We start from the raw sequence: 15,247 nt of genomic DNA, 5'->3' as shown, positions 1-15,247 counted from the left end.
GTGAATATATTAATGAAACCATTGTTTGACAAAAAAAAAAAAAAACAGCAGACTGCTTCATGATGATTATAAATCAGTTAACAGATAACCACCATCACCTGACCTCAATTCATTAGCTTTCTTTGATGCCCCAAATGAGTTTAAAAAACACACCATCACAGCTGTCAAGAAAAAACAAAAAGATAGAATAAGAGTTAAAAGCGCAACTAATGGAAACACTAATCACTGTTATGGTGACACACATTAGAGTTAAACCTCTGTTATTTCTCAATAAAAACTTTTAGTAGTAAGTGAGGCTGGTAATTCAGTTTGTGGAGTTGTTTAATCCTCCTCTGCTGAGATCTTGAGATATTTAATGTCTTCTTTTATCTTCAATTGGTTTCATCTAAGGTTGTGGCTGAAGTCAGTTGTAGTTCTTGTGTTTCTGCTCATCTCTTTTTCTGTTCTCTTCTGTCCTTCAGTGATTCTGTTTATTAACAGGCTTATTAATATACACATTTTGTGTCCCAGATAAGGTCCAGTTCTGGTTAATTTATTTTCTCTTGGCTGACATGTGGGATTGCTATGACCTGCTTGTGGCTCAAATCTGGCAAACAGGAGTGGTCCACCCAAAGACCATCATTCCACGCTGCATGTGGCCCAGATCATCTTTCCACGGGTACCAGATTTGGGCCGACACAATGTTGCTATCAGAGGTGGGTAATTCAGTGGCCAAAGAGTAAAAGTCCTGCCATATTTTCTCTTTAACCACTAAGCCACAAATTATTTTATTTAAAACTGTAATCAATAAACTAATGAATTGAGATCATACAGCCATCAAGAGCATCCGCATTGCACAAATGCTTGCTGTGAAACAATAATGCAATTGCTGAGAAACAAATTTAAAGAAACTGTTTAAAGGCTCAAGCACTCCACTGAAGCAAATACTCGCCACAATTATGGTGGCAAAGTTTTTTTTTTTTTTTTTCTTCCAGTTGATTGCATTCAAGGCTGTACTTAAAGTCAGTTGTAGTTGTTGTGTTTCTCTTTTCTTCAGTGATGTTGATGGTAAACAGCAGGTGTTCATCACTAATGCACATTCAACTAATTCATTTAATTAGTCACTTAATTATGTCATTAACTTTAACCCTTTGAGGACTTGGGCTTTGACTCAAGACTAGTTTGTGACTTGGAAGGAATGACTTGGTTCCTCCTCTGGTGAAATCAGCTGCTGAGTTCATGGGTGGAGCAAAAATATGGCAGGACTTTTACTCTTTGGCTCCTGGATTACCCACCTCTGGTTGCTATGTGGGATTATTGAGTAAATGATCTGTAACAGCAAAACATATATTTTTGTCCTTTAGATCCTCTAAACATAGCATGTGATTTTAACTTTATTGTGATATTTAATGAAGACTGTTTCTTTTTAAGATCCACCAAAGGACGTCGCAGTGTCCAACTTCAGTCTATCTGGTGAAATAGTGGAGGGAGGTTCAGTGACTCTGATCTGCAGCAGTGATTCAAACCCTCCTGCTCTGAACTTCAGCTGGTTTAAAGAAGGAACATTTGTAGGGTCTGGAAGAAACTTCAGGATCTCAAACATCAGCTCTAATCACAGCGGAGAATACAAGTGCAAGTCCAAAAATAAACACGGAGAGAAAGACTCTGATACAGTGATGCTGAATGTGACGTGTAAGTGAACAATGGTGCAAGATTCAGAGGTGGACACTCCAGGAGTCAGAAAGTAAAAGTCCTGCCATATGTTTATTCCACCCATGGACTCAGCAGCAGATTTTACCAGAGGAGGAATCAAGTCATTCTTTCCAAGTCACAAACTAGTCTCTAGTTAAGTCCTAAGTCCTCAAAGAGTTAAAGTTAATGAGATAATTAAGTCACTAATTAAATGATGATTGTGCATTAGTGATGAACACCAGCTGTTACTGAGAATTACAGAGGATCAGATTTTGATGTTTTATTGGTTAAAATGATGCCATCATCATGGAGATCATTGCTTTAGTTGAGCTCTTGACCCTCGATTTATTGCGCTAGGTGTCTCTCTGTAGCCTTATATGTGTTGTTGTAGAAACCAGAGATCAGTGATATGCAATTAACATATAGGCACAATGAGCTCGTGTGATTATATTCATAATAATGTTTTTTTTTTTTTTTTTTTCTAAGTTTAGCTTTTGAATAATCATCCCCAGTGAAACTATAGCACACAAAAAAGTTACTACAACATTTACAGAGAATAGATTTTAAATCTTTGCAACACATACAAAAATTTGATCCAAAGTGCTTTTGAGACACACACAGTTAGAACCAGCATATGAATCTCTACAATGGTGACAATAAACAAAATGTTTCATGTTGCAATACATGTAAAACTCCCATAATGCATTGCAGTATGAATAATTATTGTCACCACTGTTGAGGATCACATGATAAATGGCCACAATTAAATGCATAATCCTAAATGGCTTTTTTTCTTCTTAATACTGAAGATCACACATACATCAAAAGCATTAATTATCTGCTAGTTTGTTTCTGCATTGCACAAATGTTTGCTGTGAAACAATGTATTTGCTTAGAAGCAAACTTATAAAAACCATTAAAAGGCTCAAGAGACCAAATGAAGCAAATACTGACCACAATTATGGTGACAAAGTTATTTTTTATTTCCCTTCCTACTGATTTCATCCAAGGCTGTGCTTAAAGTCAGTTGTAGTTCTTGTGTTTCTCTTTTCTTCAGTGATGTTGATTGTAAACAGCAGGTGTTCATCATTAATGCACAATCATGATTTAATTAGATACTTAATTATCTCATTAACATCAACTATTTTAGGACTTGGGATTTGACTCAAGACTAGTTTGTGACTTGGAAGGAATGACTTGGTTCCTCCTCTGGTGAAATCAGCTGCTGAGTCCATGGGTGGAATAAACATATGGCAGGACTTTTACTTTCTGACTCCTAGAGTGTCCACCTCTGGCAAGATCTAAGAACAGATCCTCTAGTTCCAGTGTTTTCTCACTGTTATTTTTTTTAGATGCTCCAAGAAATGTAATGGTGTCCATCAGTCCATCTGGTGAAATAGTGGAGGGAGATTCAGTGACTCTGATCTGCAGCAGTGATTCAAACCCTCCTGCTCTGAACTTCAGCTGGTTTAAAGAAGGAACATTTGTAGGGTCTGGAAGAATCTACAGCATCTCAAACATCAGCTCTGATCACAGCGGAGAATACAAGTGCAAGTCCAAAAATAAACATGGAGAGAAAGACTCTGATACAGTGATGCTGAATGTGACATGTAAGTGAACACTGGTACAAGATCTGAGAATAGATCCTCTAATTCCAGTTAGTGTTGTGCAACAGCGATATATTACTTTTTTCTGATTGGTTATGGCAGCACTTTGGGCAGCACCCTGATCTCTGATTGGTTAGCTTCCCACTTGATGCCTCAAACGACTTGAGAAGAGAGAGAATCATTGCCTCGAAGTCACATAGTGATAGCTGGCTTCCCTTTGAGAAGAATGATGAAAATACAGTTCAGTGCAAGCTGTGCAGCGCCAAGCTGCCACACAAATCTATAAGTACAATGTGCTACCATCTAACATTCGTACATAAAATGTCTGCCAATAACAGAGCAGAAAACTCAGATGAGCATTGAATTATTTACTGTAACAAGACCTAAATGTAATGCAGGCAGAACTGAGAAGATGACACAGCTAATCGCTGAAATGGTGGTAAAAGATTTGCTGCCAAATAGTTTTTTTCGACAGAGAAGGATTTAAAGTTGTCCTTTACTGTGGTGGAAGGTAAATGAGAATCAGTTTACAAAGCTACACTGTAAAACCCGAAAAGAAACTTAACTCAAACTGTTTGAGGAAACAGATTGCCTTGATTTAAACCATGTAAGTTTAAAAACTTTGCATTTAAGTAATTAAATGATTAACTAAGTGCTGATTGAGCATTAGTGATGAACAGCTGCTGTTAACAAACAGAATCACTGAAGAAAAGAGAAAAACAAGAACTACTAGCTATTTCTTTCTAGATGCTTCTTTATTAAGAACGTTGCTCCTTCGTAATCATAATCTAACATGTCCTAATCACCTGTTCATGTTTTCATAGACAGGTTTTCATGTCAGATTTTCATTTTTAACATTCATTTTCATAAAAATCTTCAGATTTTTTGAGTAGTATGAAGTTGCAGACTCGGAGCCTGCTGCATCTACAGTCCCGCACCCAGAGTCCCCGCGTACTCAGACCCCTTGCAACCCGATCTCATGGAAATTCGTACATATTTTAGGAGGTGGCTAATTCGTACGACCACACTCGTACAAATTCATATGATTTTTGCCAATTGTATGTATTTTACAAGTTGAACAATTCACATTAATTTGTACGAATGATCTACATCTGACATCGTGGTTTAGACAAATCTTATGAAATCGTATGAGTGAGAGTGAGGTTGTACAAATTATCAATCTCGAAAAATGAGGGGACTGAGAGTGCGGGACACTGGGTGCTGGGACTGTAGATGCAGCAGGCTCAGGCTCCGAGTCTGCAACTTCAGAATATTGGATTTTTTCATTATATCCATTATATCCATGCCCCCAACACACAACACTCCCCCCATACCCACCCCGCACAAGTCCCATCCCCGATTAATTGTTTTGGAAACCTATCGATGATCGAAATGAGAATTTCCCAAAATGTTCATCCCTTTTTCCAGTATGTTATATCACCGTCAATACAACATTTATTTTTTATTTTATTTTAGATGCTCCAAGAAATGTCTCAGTGTCCATCAGTCCACCTGGTGAAATAGTGGAGGGAGATTCAGTAACTCTGAGCTGCAGCAGTGATTCAAACCCTCCTGCTCTGAACTTCAGCTGGTTTAAAGAAGGAACATTTGTACGGTCTGGAAGAAACTACAGCATCTCAAATATCAGCTCTAATCACAGCGGAGAATACAAGTGCAAGTCCAGCAATAAACATGGAGAGAAAGACTCTGATACAGTGATGCTGAATGTGACGTGTAAGTGAACACTGGTGCAAGATCTAAGAACAGATCCTCTAATTCCAGTGTTTTCTCACTGTCGATAAAACATTTTTATTTTATTTTTTTAGATGCTCCAAGAAATGCAGTGGTGTCCATCATCAGTCCATCTGGTGAAATAGTGGAGGGAGATTCAGTGACTCTGATCTGCAGCAGTGATTCAAACCCTCCTGCTCTGAACTTCAGCTGGTTTAAAGAAGGAACATTGGTATGGTCTGGAAGAATCTACAGCATCTCAAACATCAGCTCTAATCAAAGTAGAGAATACTCATGCAAGTCCAGAAATAAACATGGAGAGAAAGACTCTGATACAGTGATGCTGAATGTGACATGTAAGTGAACACTGGTGCAAGATCTGAGAATAGATCCTCTAATTCCAGTTAGTGTTGTGCAACAGCGATATATTACTTTTTTCTGATTGGTTATGGCAGCACTTTGGGCAGCACCCTGATCTCTGATTGGTTAGCTTCCCACTTGATGCCTCAAATGACTTGAGAAGAGAGAGAATCATTGCCTCGAAGTTACATAGTGATAGCTGGCTTCCCTTTGAGAAGAATGATGAAAATACAGTTCAGTGCAAGCTGTGCAGCGCCAAGCTGCCACACAAATCTATAAGTACAATGTGCTACCATCTAACATTCATAAATGATGTGTGCCAATTAGTTTTTTCAACGGAGAAGGATTTAAAGTTTTCCTTTACTGTGGTGGAAGGTATTTGAGAATCAGTTTACAAAGCTACACTGTAAAACCCGACAAGAAACTTAACTCAAACTGTTTAAGTAAACCGATTGCCTCAATTTAAACCATGTAAGTTTAAAAACTTTGCAGTTAAGTAATTAAATGATTAACTAAGTGCTGATTGAGCATTAGTGATGAACAGAATCACTGAAGAAAAGAGAAAAACAAGAACTACTACAACTGACTTTAAAGTTATTCTTCATCTCAGGCAGCTATTTCTTTCTAAATGCTTCTTTATTAAGAACATTGCTTCTTCGTAATCATAATCTAACATGTCCTATTCACCTGTTCATGTTTTCATAGACAGGTTTTCATGTCAGATTTTCATTTTTAACATTCATTTTCATAAAAAATCTTCAGATTTTTTGAGTAGTATGAAGTTGCAGACTCGGAGCCTGCTGCATCTACAGTCCCGCACCCAGAGTCCGCGTACTCAGACCCCTTGCAACCCGATCTCATGGAAATTTGTACATATTTTAGGAGGTGGCTAATTCGTATGACCACACTTGTACAAATTCATATGATTTTTTGCCAATTTTGTATGTATTTTACGAGTTAAATAATTCATATTAATTTGTACAAATGATCTACACCTGACACAGTGGTTTAGACAAATCTTATGAAATCGTACGAGTGAGAGTGAGGTTGTACAAATTATCAGTCTCGAAAAATGAGGGGACTGAGAGTGCGGGACACTGGGTGCTGGACTGTAGATGCAGCAGGCTCAGGCTCCGAGTCTGCAACTTCAGAATATTGGATTTTTTCATTTTATCCATTATATCCATGCCCCCAACACACAACACTCCCCCCATACCCACCCCGCACAAGTCCCATCCCCGATTAATTGTTTTGGAAACCTATCGATGATCGAAATGAGAATTTCCCAAAATGTTCATCCCTTTTTCCAGTATGTTATATCACCGTCAATACAACATTTATTTTTTATTTTATTTTAGATGCTCCAAGAAATGTCTCAGTGTCCATCAGTCCACCTGGTGAAATAGTGGAGGGAGATTCAGTGACTCTGACCTGCAGCAGTGATTCAAACCCTCCTGCTCTGAACTTCACCTGGTTTAAAGAAGGAACATTTGTAGGGTCTGGAAGAAACTACAGCATCTCAAACATCAGCTCTAATCACAGCGGAGAATACAAGTGCAAGTCCAAAAATAAACATGGAGAGAAAGACTCTGATACAGTGATGCTGAATGTGACATGTAAGTGAACACTGGTGCAAGATCTGAGAATAGATCCTCTAATTCCAGTTAGTGTTGTGCAACAGCGATATATTACTTTTTTCTGATTGGTTATGGCAGCACTTTGGGCAGCACCCTGATCTCTGATTGGCTAGCTTCCCACTTGATGCCTCAAACGACTTGAGAAGAGAGAGAATCATTGCATCGAAGTCACATAGTGATAGCTGGCTTCCCTTTGAGAAGAATGATGAAAATACAGTTCAGTGCAAGCTGTGCAGCGCCAAGCTGCCACACAAATCTATAAGTACAATGTGCTGCCATCTAACATTCGTACATAAAATGTCTGCCAATAACAGAGCAGAAACTCAGATGAGCATTGAATTATTTACTGTAACAAGACCTAAATGTAATGCAGGCAGAACTGAGAAGATGACACAGCTAATCGCTGAAATGGTGGTAAAAGATTTGCTGCCAAATAGTTTTGTCGACAGAGAAGGATTTAAAGTTGTCCTTTACTGTGGTGGAAGGTAAATGAGAATCAGTTTACAAAGCTACACTGTAAAACCCGACAAGAAACTTGACTCAAACTGTTTGAGGAAACAGATTGCCTTGATTTAAACCATGTAAGTTTAAAAACTTTGCATTTAAGTAATTAAATGATTAACTAAGTGCTGATTGAGCATTAGTGATGAACAGCTGCTGTTAACAAAACAGAATCACTGAAGAGAGAGAAACACAAGAACAACTACAACTGACTTTAAAGTTATCTTCAGAATCAGAATCAGAATGAGCTTTATTGCCAGGTATGTTTACACATACGAGGAATTGGTTTTTGTCCACAGTACAACAGAATGACAGCGACAGAACATAAAACACATAATAAAAGAATAAAAAAATACAATCTTCAGATTTTTTGATTAGTATGAAGTTGCAGACTCGGAGCCTGCTGCATCTACAGTCCCGCACCCAGAGTCCCTCGTACTCAGACCCCTTGCAACCCGATCTCATGGAAATTTTGTGCATATTTTAGGAGGTGGCTATCCCCCCCCCCCGATTAATGATTTTGGAAACCTATCGATGATCAAAATGAGAGTTTTCCGAAAAATTCCATCCTTTGTTCCAGTATCACTGTAGATAAAACATTTTTTTTTTTTTTTTTTTAGATGCTCCAAGAAATGTAATGATGTCCATCAGTCCACCTGGTGAAATAGTGGAGGGAGATTCAGTGACTCTGACTGCAGCAGTGACTCAAACCCTCCTGCTCTGAACTTCAGCTGGTTTAAAGAAGGAACATTTGTAGGATCTGGAAGAATCTACAGCATCTCAAACATCAGCTCTAATCACAGCGGAGAATACAAGTGCAAGTCCAAAAATAAACTTGGAGAGAAAGACTCTGGTACAGTGATGCTGAATGTGACGTGTAAGTGAACACTGGTGCAAGATCTAAGAACAGATCCTCTAGTTCCAGTGTGAAAAGTGATGACTAGGACTGCATGATTAATCCAAATTAAGAAGAGGTGAAGGAGAAGGAGATTTTTGGCCTAATCATGAGTGCGATTTTACTTTGTTTAAGCCAAAGATAAGTGTGTAACATAGGAAGTGTGCTGGTATAATTTATGCGGTTTCCTTTAACAAAGTGCAGTGCTCTAACAACAGCAATCACTGTTACACATCACCATTTCCGCACATATTATCAGAGCATTACTGCATAAACCATATGCTCTTCCCCTCACTGACATCTTAATGCAGGGGTCTCAAAAACACAGTCCTGGAGGACCAGTTTCCTGAGGAGTTTAGCTCCAACTTGCTTCAACAAGCCTGACTGGAAGTTCCTAGTATGCCTAGAAAGACCTTGATTACCTGGTTCAGGTGTGTTTATTTTTGGTTGGAGCTAAACTCTGGAGTTTTGAGACCCCTATCTTAATGTGAACACAAAATAACACACATTTACCGGTATTAGATTGCTCACATGACACACATTAACATCATAAATCAGCATATACATGAATAAAGCTAGCACGGATGAATTAGCATATTCACATAATGTTACAAAACAGATCTCTCGATAATAAGGAGAATAACGGACATCAGAACTCAGTACTCAATTATCAGTACTCACTCTAATAAGATGCACAGAAGCACAATTTACTTCCAATCTGAGGATTGTAACAGCATTAATACTCCAGCGGATGTGCTTATGACAAACTGTTATCTGCAGCAACTGATGCAATATGTGGTTCTTTCCCTGCTAAACTGCTTTTCTTCCAAACACATGCGATGTATATTATTTCATAATAAAAGTCCCTGAATGCGGGTTAACCCTTACTATATTCTCAATCGTTTTTTGCACCATCACTGTTGATGAGACATTTCATTCTTTCTGTTTTAGATGCTCCAAAAAATATAATGGTGTCCACCAGTCCAATAGTGGAGGGAGAATCAGTGACTCGTAAACATGTAGAGAAATACTCTAATGCAGTGCCTTTAAATGTCATGTGTGAGTTTATTATAAATCATAGTATTCTGATTCTTGTTTTTTATTACTAATTTTAACAGGACATGTCAATAAATAATTTGATTATTTTTTAGACCCTCCAAAGAATGTCACAGTGTTCATAAATGGATCTGGTGAAATAGTGGAGGGAGATTCAGTGACTCTGATCTGCAGCAGTGATTCAAACCCTCCTGCTCTGAACTTCAGCTGGTTTAAGGAGAATCAAAGCTCCTCTGTTGGATCTGGACAGAGTTTCAGTGCACTACAGAGTGGACGCTTCTACTGTGAAGCTCACAATCAACACGGATCTCAGAGATCAGACGCTGTTACTGTCACTGTTAAAGGTTCGGAAGAGCAAACCTGTATAACTTTCTTCAGTTTGGACAGTTAGTCTTAGCTGATACATTTCTCTCTTTCAGAGCATCACGGATCCCGTTGGCATGAAGTTTTTGGGATCACAGTGGAATGTGGAGTATCATTCATCATTGTTACCATCACTATCATTATCATCATGTTCATAATGTGAGAACCACAAATGCCTATGATATTAGCAAATACATTTGTCTATATACTGATAATCTCTGTCATTATTACAGAAAGAAACTAAGGAGTTTTAAATATGAATACATCACAATGACACAGGTAAATCATCCAGATAACTATAATGAAGCATAAAAACAGTCATTCATCTGTTATGTGTTTCAAGCTGATGGGAAACTAGTCAAAGTCTTTATCAACACAAGCCAATAAAACGATTCATGAACTGATATTACTGTCTCTTTAAACAAAGGTTGACTTAAGATATATATAGTGCCGAACATTTTGCTTATTTCACCGGTTTACTGGTGTAAGTCCTCTTTCTCTTACTCTAGATCTCTGAATCCAGTGAAGACACATACAGACTTCTTGAGCTCCAGTCCACGACCTCTGATCTGTATGGCACACTCACAGTAAGTGAAGTGTCAAAGTCAGACAATCATGATCACATGATCACATGACTGATCTCTTACTCTCTTTCCCACAGACCCTTCATCCCAGACCTCTTGAAGGCTCATGTACAACAGCTTTATAATGAAATCGATTAACTTAATTTAGTCTGTCTTCATGTTATTGACTGTTCAGATCAACAGGAAGATGCTGCTTGTAAGAGGTGGAGCACAAAGTGTTAATACTGAGCTCTGTGGGCGGAGCCACTTATGACTGAGGGGGATCACTGAGTTTCTTCAGTTTTTTATTTCTTTATGGTTTCAGGAGCATTATTCAGAGGTGGGTAATCCAGGCACCAAAGAGTAAAAGTCTTGCCATATTTTTGCTCCACCCATTAACTCAGCAGATGATTTCACCAGAGGAGGAACCAAGTCATTCTTTCCAAATCAAATTTTCTTCTAAGCAATTGCATTAATGTTTTACAGTAAACATTTGTGCACTGCTGATACAAATCTTGATTTAGCAGATAACATGCTTTTGATGCCTGAATGATCTTGATTTTAATTTCTTGATTTTACTTTTAAATAAAAGAATTCATGGCTTAGTGATTAGAGAGAACTGCTGTCTCTTGGGTTAAATGCAGAGTATGAATTCTGAGTTTGGGTCACCATACTTAACTGTATGTCACTTTCACAAAAAAGAGAAAAATCTCATTAAATAAATGCCACCATAATGCTTCAATATTAAAAAATTATATATAAAAAAAACACAGTTTGGGATTAGTCATTTAACCATGACCATTTATCATATGATCCTCAACAGTGGTGAAAATAATTATTCATACTGCAGTTCATTATGGGAGTCTTTCATGTATTGCACATGAAGCATTTTGTTGATTGTCACCATTGTAGATATTCATATGCTGGTTCTTGACATCTGTGTGTGTCTAAAAAGCAAGCACTGGAGCTTAGATTTATTTATGTGTTACAAAAATTTAAAATTAACTTCCTGTAAGTATTAGAACAATGTTCTTTTTGTGCATGCTGTAGCTACACTGGGATTATTCAAAACCTAAATATGTAAAAAATAAAAAATAAAAAAAAACACTATTTGAGATATATTAAAACAGCTCATTGTGACTATATGTTCTGCCTATATCATTGATGTCTCTTCTCCCCAACATCACATGCAGAGCTACAAAGAGAGATCTGACAAAACACCTTAAGGGTCAAGAGCACAACTAAACCAAACACTGATCTCCATGATGGTGACATCATTTTAACCAATAAAACATCAACATCTGATCCTCTGTAATTCTTAATATCAGCAGGTGTTAATCATTAATGCACCATCATCATTTAATTAGTCACTTAATTATCTCATTAACTTTAACTTTTTGAGGACTTGGGATTTGACTCAAGACTAGTTTGTGACTTGGAAGGAATGACTTGGTTTCTCCTCTGATGATATCAGCTGCTGACTTTATGGGTGGAGCAAAAATATGGCAGGACTTTTACTCTTTGGCCCCTGGATCACCCACCTCTGGCATTATTTAACAATGAAATTAAAACAATGTAAAAAGCAGGTGGATCATTATTTTGTATGAATATTAATGTTGTGGGATACAAGCTCTTTGGTTTCTCATTATACAGCATTATGCATTTAAGTCATATTTGATCATTTTATCCTGAAATACTGAAGAAAATTAATATTATGCACCTTCACAATGGACAGTGTATCATTATATGGCTTCAAAGTGCTCAATATTATCAGTTTATGTTATATTTTATGCAACTTTACCTTTAAGTGATCAGTTTTATTTTGATCGTCTTGTATGGGTTTGTTTAAACACTCAAACTACCATCAGAGGGCACCATCACCTGCTCCTGACATCAACACTGTTGTGCATCAGCTGTAAATCACAACTGCATGTTCTACAAATATTTAGATCATAAAATTTATATTTTAAAAAACAGTCTTGCAGTAAGGTTGTTTTTATTTTATTTTCGTTTTTTTTTTTTCAGAGAATGGTGTGTTATATGGCTAATACAACTGGTGGGATGTTTTATTCTAATTTAAGATTTGTGTTATACAAATGACACTTGTGTGTGCATGTATATTGGTTAGGCTTCATGATGTGATTTATACAAAGAGATAAATGGGTGTTATTTTAGATGTCAACCATAAAGCTAACTTACACTCTCAAAACCTGCTCCTACAGTAAACACATGAACAAACACACAAGCACGGGCAGACAACAGTACACATCAATATATATATATATATATATATATATATATATATATATATATATATATATATATATATATATATCGAATAGATTTTAGATCTTTGGAGTTGTGGGAAGTATCTGAGTGTTGAACACTTTGAAAAAGTAAGACATTTTGCACAGCAATTTGTTCCAGTTGATTAGATAAAGCTTAACTTTTCCATAACTAATCAGATTTGTGAGGTACCTGCATGCACAAACACTGCATTAAATTACATTAAAGCAAATAACAGTACATTAAAAAAAACTCTGCCTCCAGAGCCATTTTCTAATGAGGTAATGAAGCATCAAGTCAACTAGCTAATCTTTTGAATGCAGAAAAAAAAAAATTCTGACAAGCAAGTGGGAGATAGTTAGAACTAAAGATTGCAAGCTGGACTGGAAACCTTTGAGTTAGGCAGACAAAGACATCAACAATCAGAATATAAATCTCAACAACAGTGACAATCAATAGAAGCTTGCTTTAACCAGCGGTGTATAAACCACATCCATGGCTCCCAGCATGCACTGCGGCATGAATTAATAATGCAGCTAAATTAATACAATTTTATTTTTAAATTAATAAAATTTTGACTTAAGTTTCTTGATTTGTGATGTTCAGTTTGGTCTGTTTATCTTAATATCCATATGCTGATTCTTGATGTCTTTGTATTTAAATGATAATGTAACTCAACATTAAGAACTAGAACAAAAAGTCAAAGGTCAAATAAAGATGACAATAATCATAATAATGGTTTAAACAAAACATTTTCAACAAAACATGAACCTGTAATTCTCAATAAGGTCTTCGGAATAAAGTCAATCTGGGGTGCATACCCTAAAAGCATCGTTAGCCAACTATGGTCACAATTCCATTGTTAACAACATAGTTTAATGATTCTGTGTTTCCATAGTTCATTCGCGAACTGCATCGCAAACTTACATGGTAGGAGCTACAGGTTGACCTGTGGTTAGAAGCAGAGTTTCTCAAGTACACTCAGCTGCAGCCTGCAGATCGAGGCGGGGCTGCACCTGTGGCAGGGTTGCACGTACAGCCCCGCCCCACACCTACTCTGATTGGTTCAATCGTCTTTCATAGACTTACATGAAAGGAAATGTGTGCGTAGTTGGTGTAGGACGGAGAATGCTGTTTAAAAAGCTAAAAAAGCGGTACAGTTTTACAAAGCCTTTACTATAATGCAGTTTTTTATTGTTAACTTGACTCACAGGACTTGTCTGATTTATTGAATCAAGAGATGTTAGCTGCTGCAAGTTTACTCTTCTTGACCAGATTAGCATACCCACCTAAAAAAAAATTCTTGTTCTAAGAATGTTTTCAGCGGCAAGTTTTTATTTTAATTCCAAGAATGTTCTGCTAAAAGGTAGGATAACATTCTCTAAAACATTCTAAAAACTTGTTAGAACATTATTCTCTAACATCCTAACATGTGAATTCATGTGGGCGGAGGTTAGTCAAAAAACTGTTTTAGTGATGTCATTACTGCAGGAACTAGAGGCATGTAGTCCAAACGGGTGGTTTTTTGTAGGCAAATTCTGTTAAATAAAATATATCGCTTGGCATTGAATTTTGAGCTTTAGAATTTTACAGATATTATTTATACTCTAACAACAACATTATACACTAACTAAAGTTTAAAACATGGGATCACAAAGAAGGGGACCTCTAATTAGCAAGCAACCGGAATCACCCAACCACATGTTTTCTTGCTGTTTTTGCTCTAATAAAGATCACAGCAGCTAAAGAACAACACTGACAAGTCAAGTGTCAAATTGCACAACTAAAGACAACACTTTCCATCATTATGGTGACATCAAACCAAACTATTACTTTTAAGCAGACATCAACATCTGATTAAATCTTAATTAGAATGTTAGGGTGATGATGTTCTAATATTGTTAACAATAAACATTTTTAGAAAGTTTATAGAGAATGTTATCCTATGTTTTGAGAGAACGTTCTGGGAACAGAAATAAAACTACCTGTTAAAAACATTGGTAGAACAATCCATGGAAATGTTCTTAGATCATTTTTAGAACAAAAAACGTATTGATGGTTAGTTATTACTCCACCACATGCATGTGATGTCACTAACAACGTCCGTAAATTGTCTGATTAATGTAGCTCAAATGATGAAGGTGCAACTATGTTTGGGAAACAACTAGCTTATCTGTTTCACTGACAATACATCGTACTATGGTGGTCAGTATCAGTGAGTTATGTCGCTGTATGCGAAACACAGCCCTGGTAATTAATAAGTGAAGCTGGTGCTGCTGTTTGTGGAGCTGTTTAATCATCCTCTGCTGAGAACTTGAGAGATAAAAAAAAAAAAAAAAAAAATGTGTTACTTACAAGTCTGGCGAGCAGTGGAAAACAATACATGAAAAATGATTCTACTAATAACAATAATGGATAACAAAATAAAATAATTAAATATAAAAATGTAAGTATCATTAGAATTACAACAACGTCAATTGACCATATTTTAGATATATCTTGAATTATTAGTTTAGTTTATCACACAATTAAATTGTATTACATTTTGTTAGAAATTTTAAGTCATATGTAATATTT

The 15,247-nt window shown here is 36.7% G+C and overlaps 1 protein-coding gene across 8 annotated transcripts in view; it reads left to right on the top strand.

The window, feature by feature from the left end:
• Positions 1 to 11,748, top strand: part of LOC113079243 (B-cell receptor CD22-like) — a 61,852-nt gene extending 50,104 nt beyond the window's left edge. For 2 of the 8 annotated variants that reach the window (XM_026251465.1, XM_026251462.1), the window contains 9 exons: positions 1,411 to 1,671; positions 3,024 to 3,281; positions 4,755 to 5,012; positions 9,354 to 9,461; positions 9,554 to 9,802; positions 9,878 to 9,980; positions 10,055 to 10,100; positions 10,331 to 10,408; positions 10,483 to 11,746. In XM_026251465.1, the coding sequence (XP_026107250.1) occupies positions 1,411 to 1,671; positions 3,024 to 3,281; positions 4,755 to 5,012; positions 9,354 to 9,461; positions 9,554 to 9,802; positions 9,878 to 9,980; positions 10,055 to 10,100; positions 10,331 to 10,408; positions 10,483 to 10,530 (1,409 nt within the window). In that variant the 3' untranslated portion in view covers positions 10,531 to 11,746. Of the gene's footprint in view, positions 1 to 1,410; positions 1,672 to 3,023; positions 3,282 to 4,754; positions 5,013 to 5,104; positions 5,366 to 6,727; positions 6,986 to 8,127; positions 8,356 to 9,353; positions 9,462 to 9,553; positions 9,803 to 9,877; positions 9,981 to 10,054; positions 10,101 to 10,330; positions 10,409 to 10,482 lie in introns of those variants that run through there. The other 6 variants (XM_026251458.1, XM_026251460.1, XM_026251459.1 and 3 more) reach the window with 6 other exon arrangements.
• The last annotated feature ends 3,499 nt before the right edge of the window (positions 11,749 to 15,247 follow it).

The sequence above is a fragment of the Carassius auratus genome, unplaced genomic scaffold, assembly GCF_003368295.1.
Source record: "Carassius auratus strain Wakin unplaced genomic scaffold, ASM336829v1 scaf_tig00027515, whole genome shotgun sequence".
Classification (NCBI taxonomy): Eukaryota; Metazoa; Chordata; class Actinopteri; order Cypriniformes; family Cyprinidae; genus Carassius; species Carassius auratus.
The sequence above is the reverse complement of the archived record's forward strand: the minus strand, read 5'-3'. Positions and strand labels throughout refer to the sequence as shown.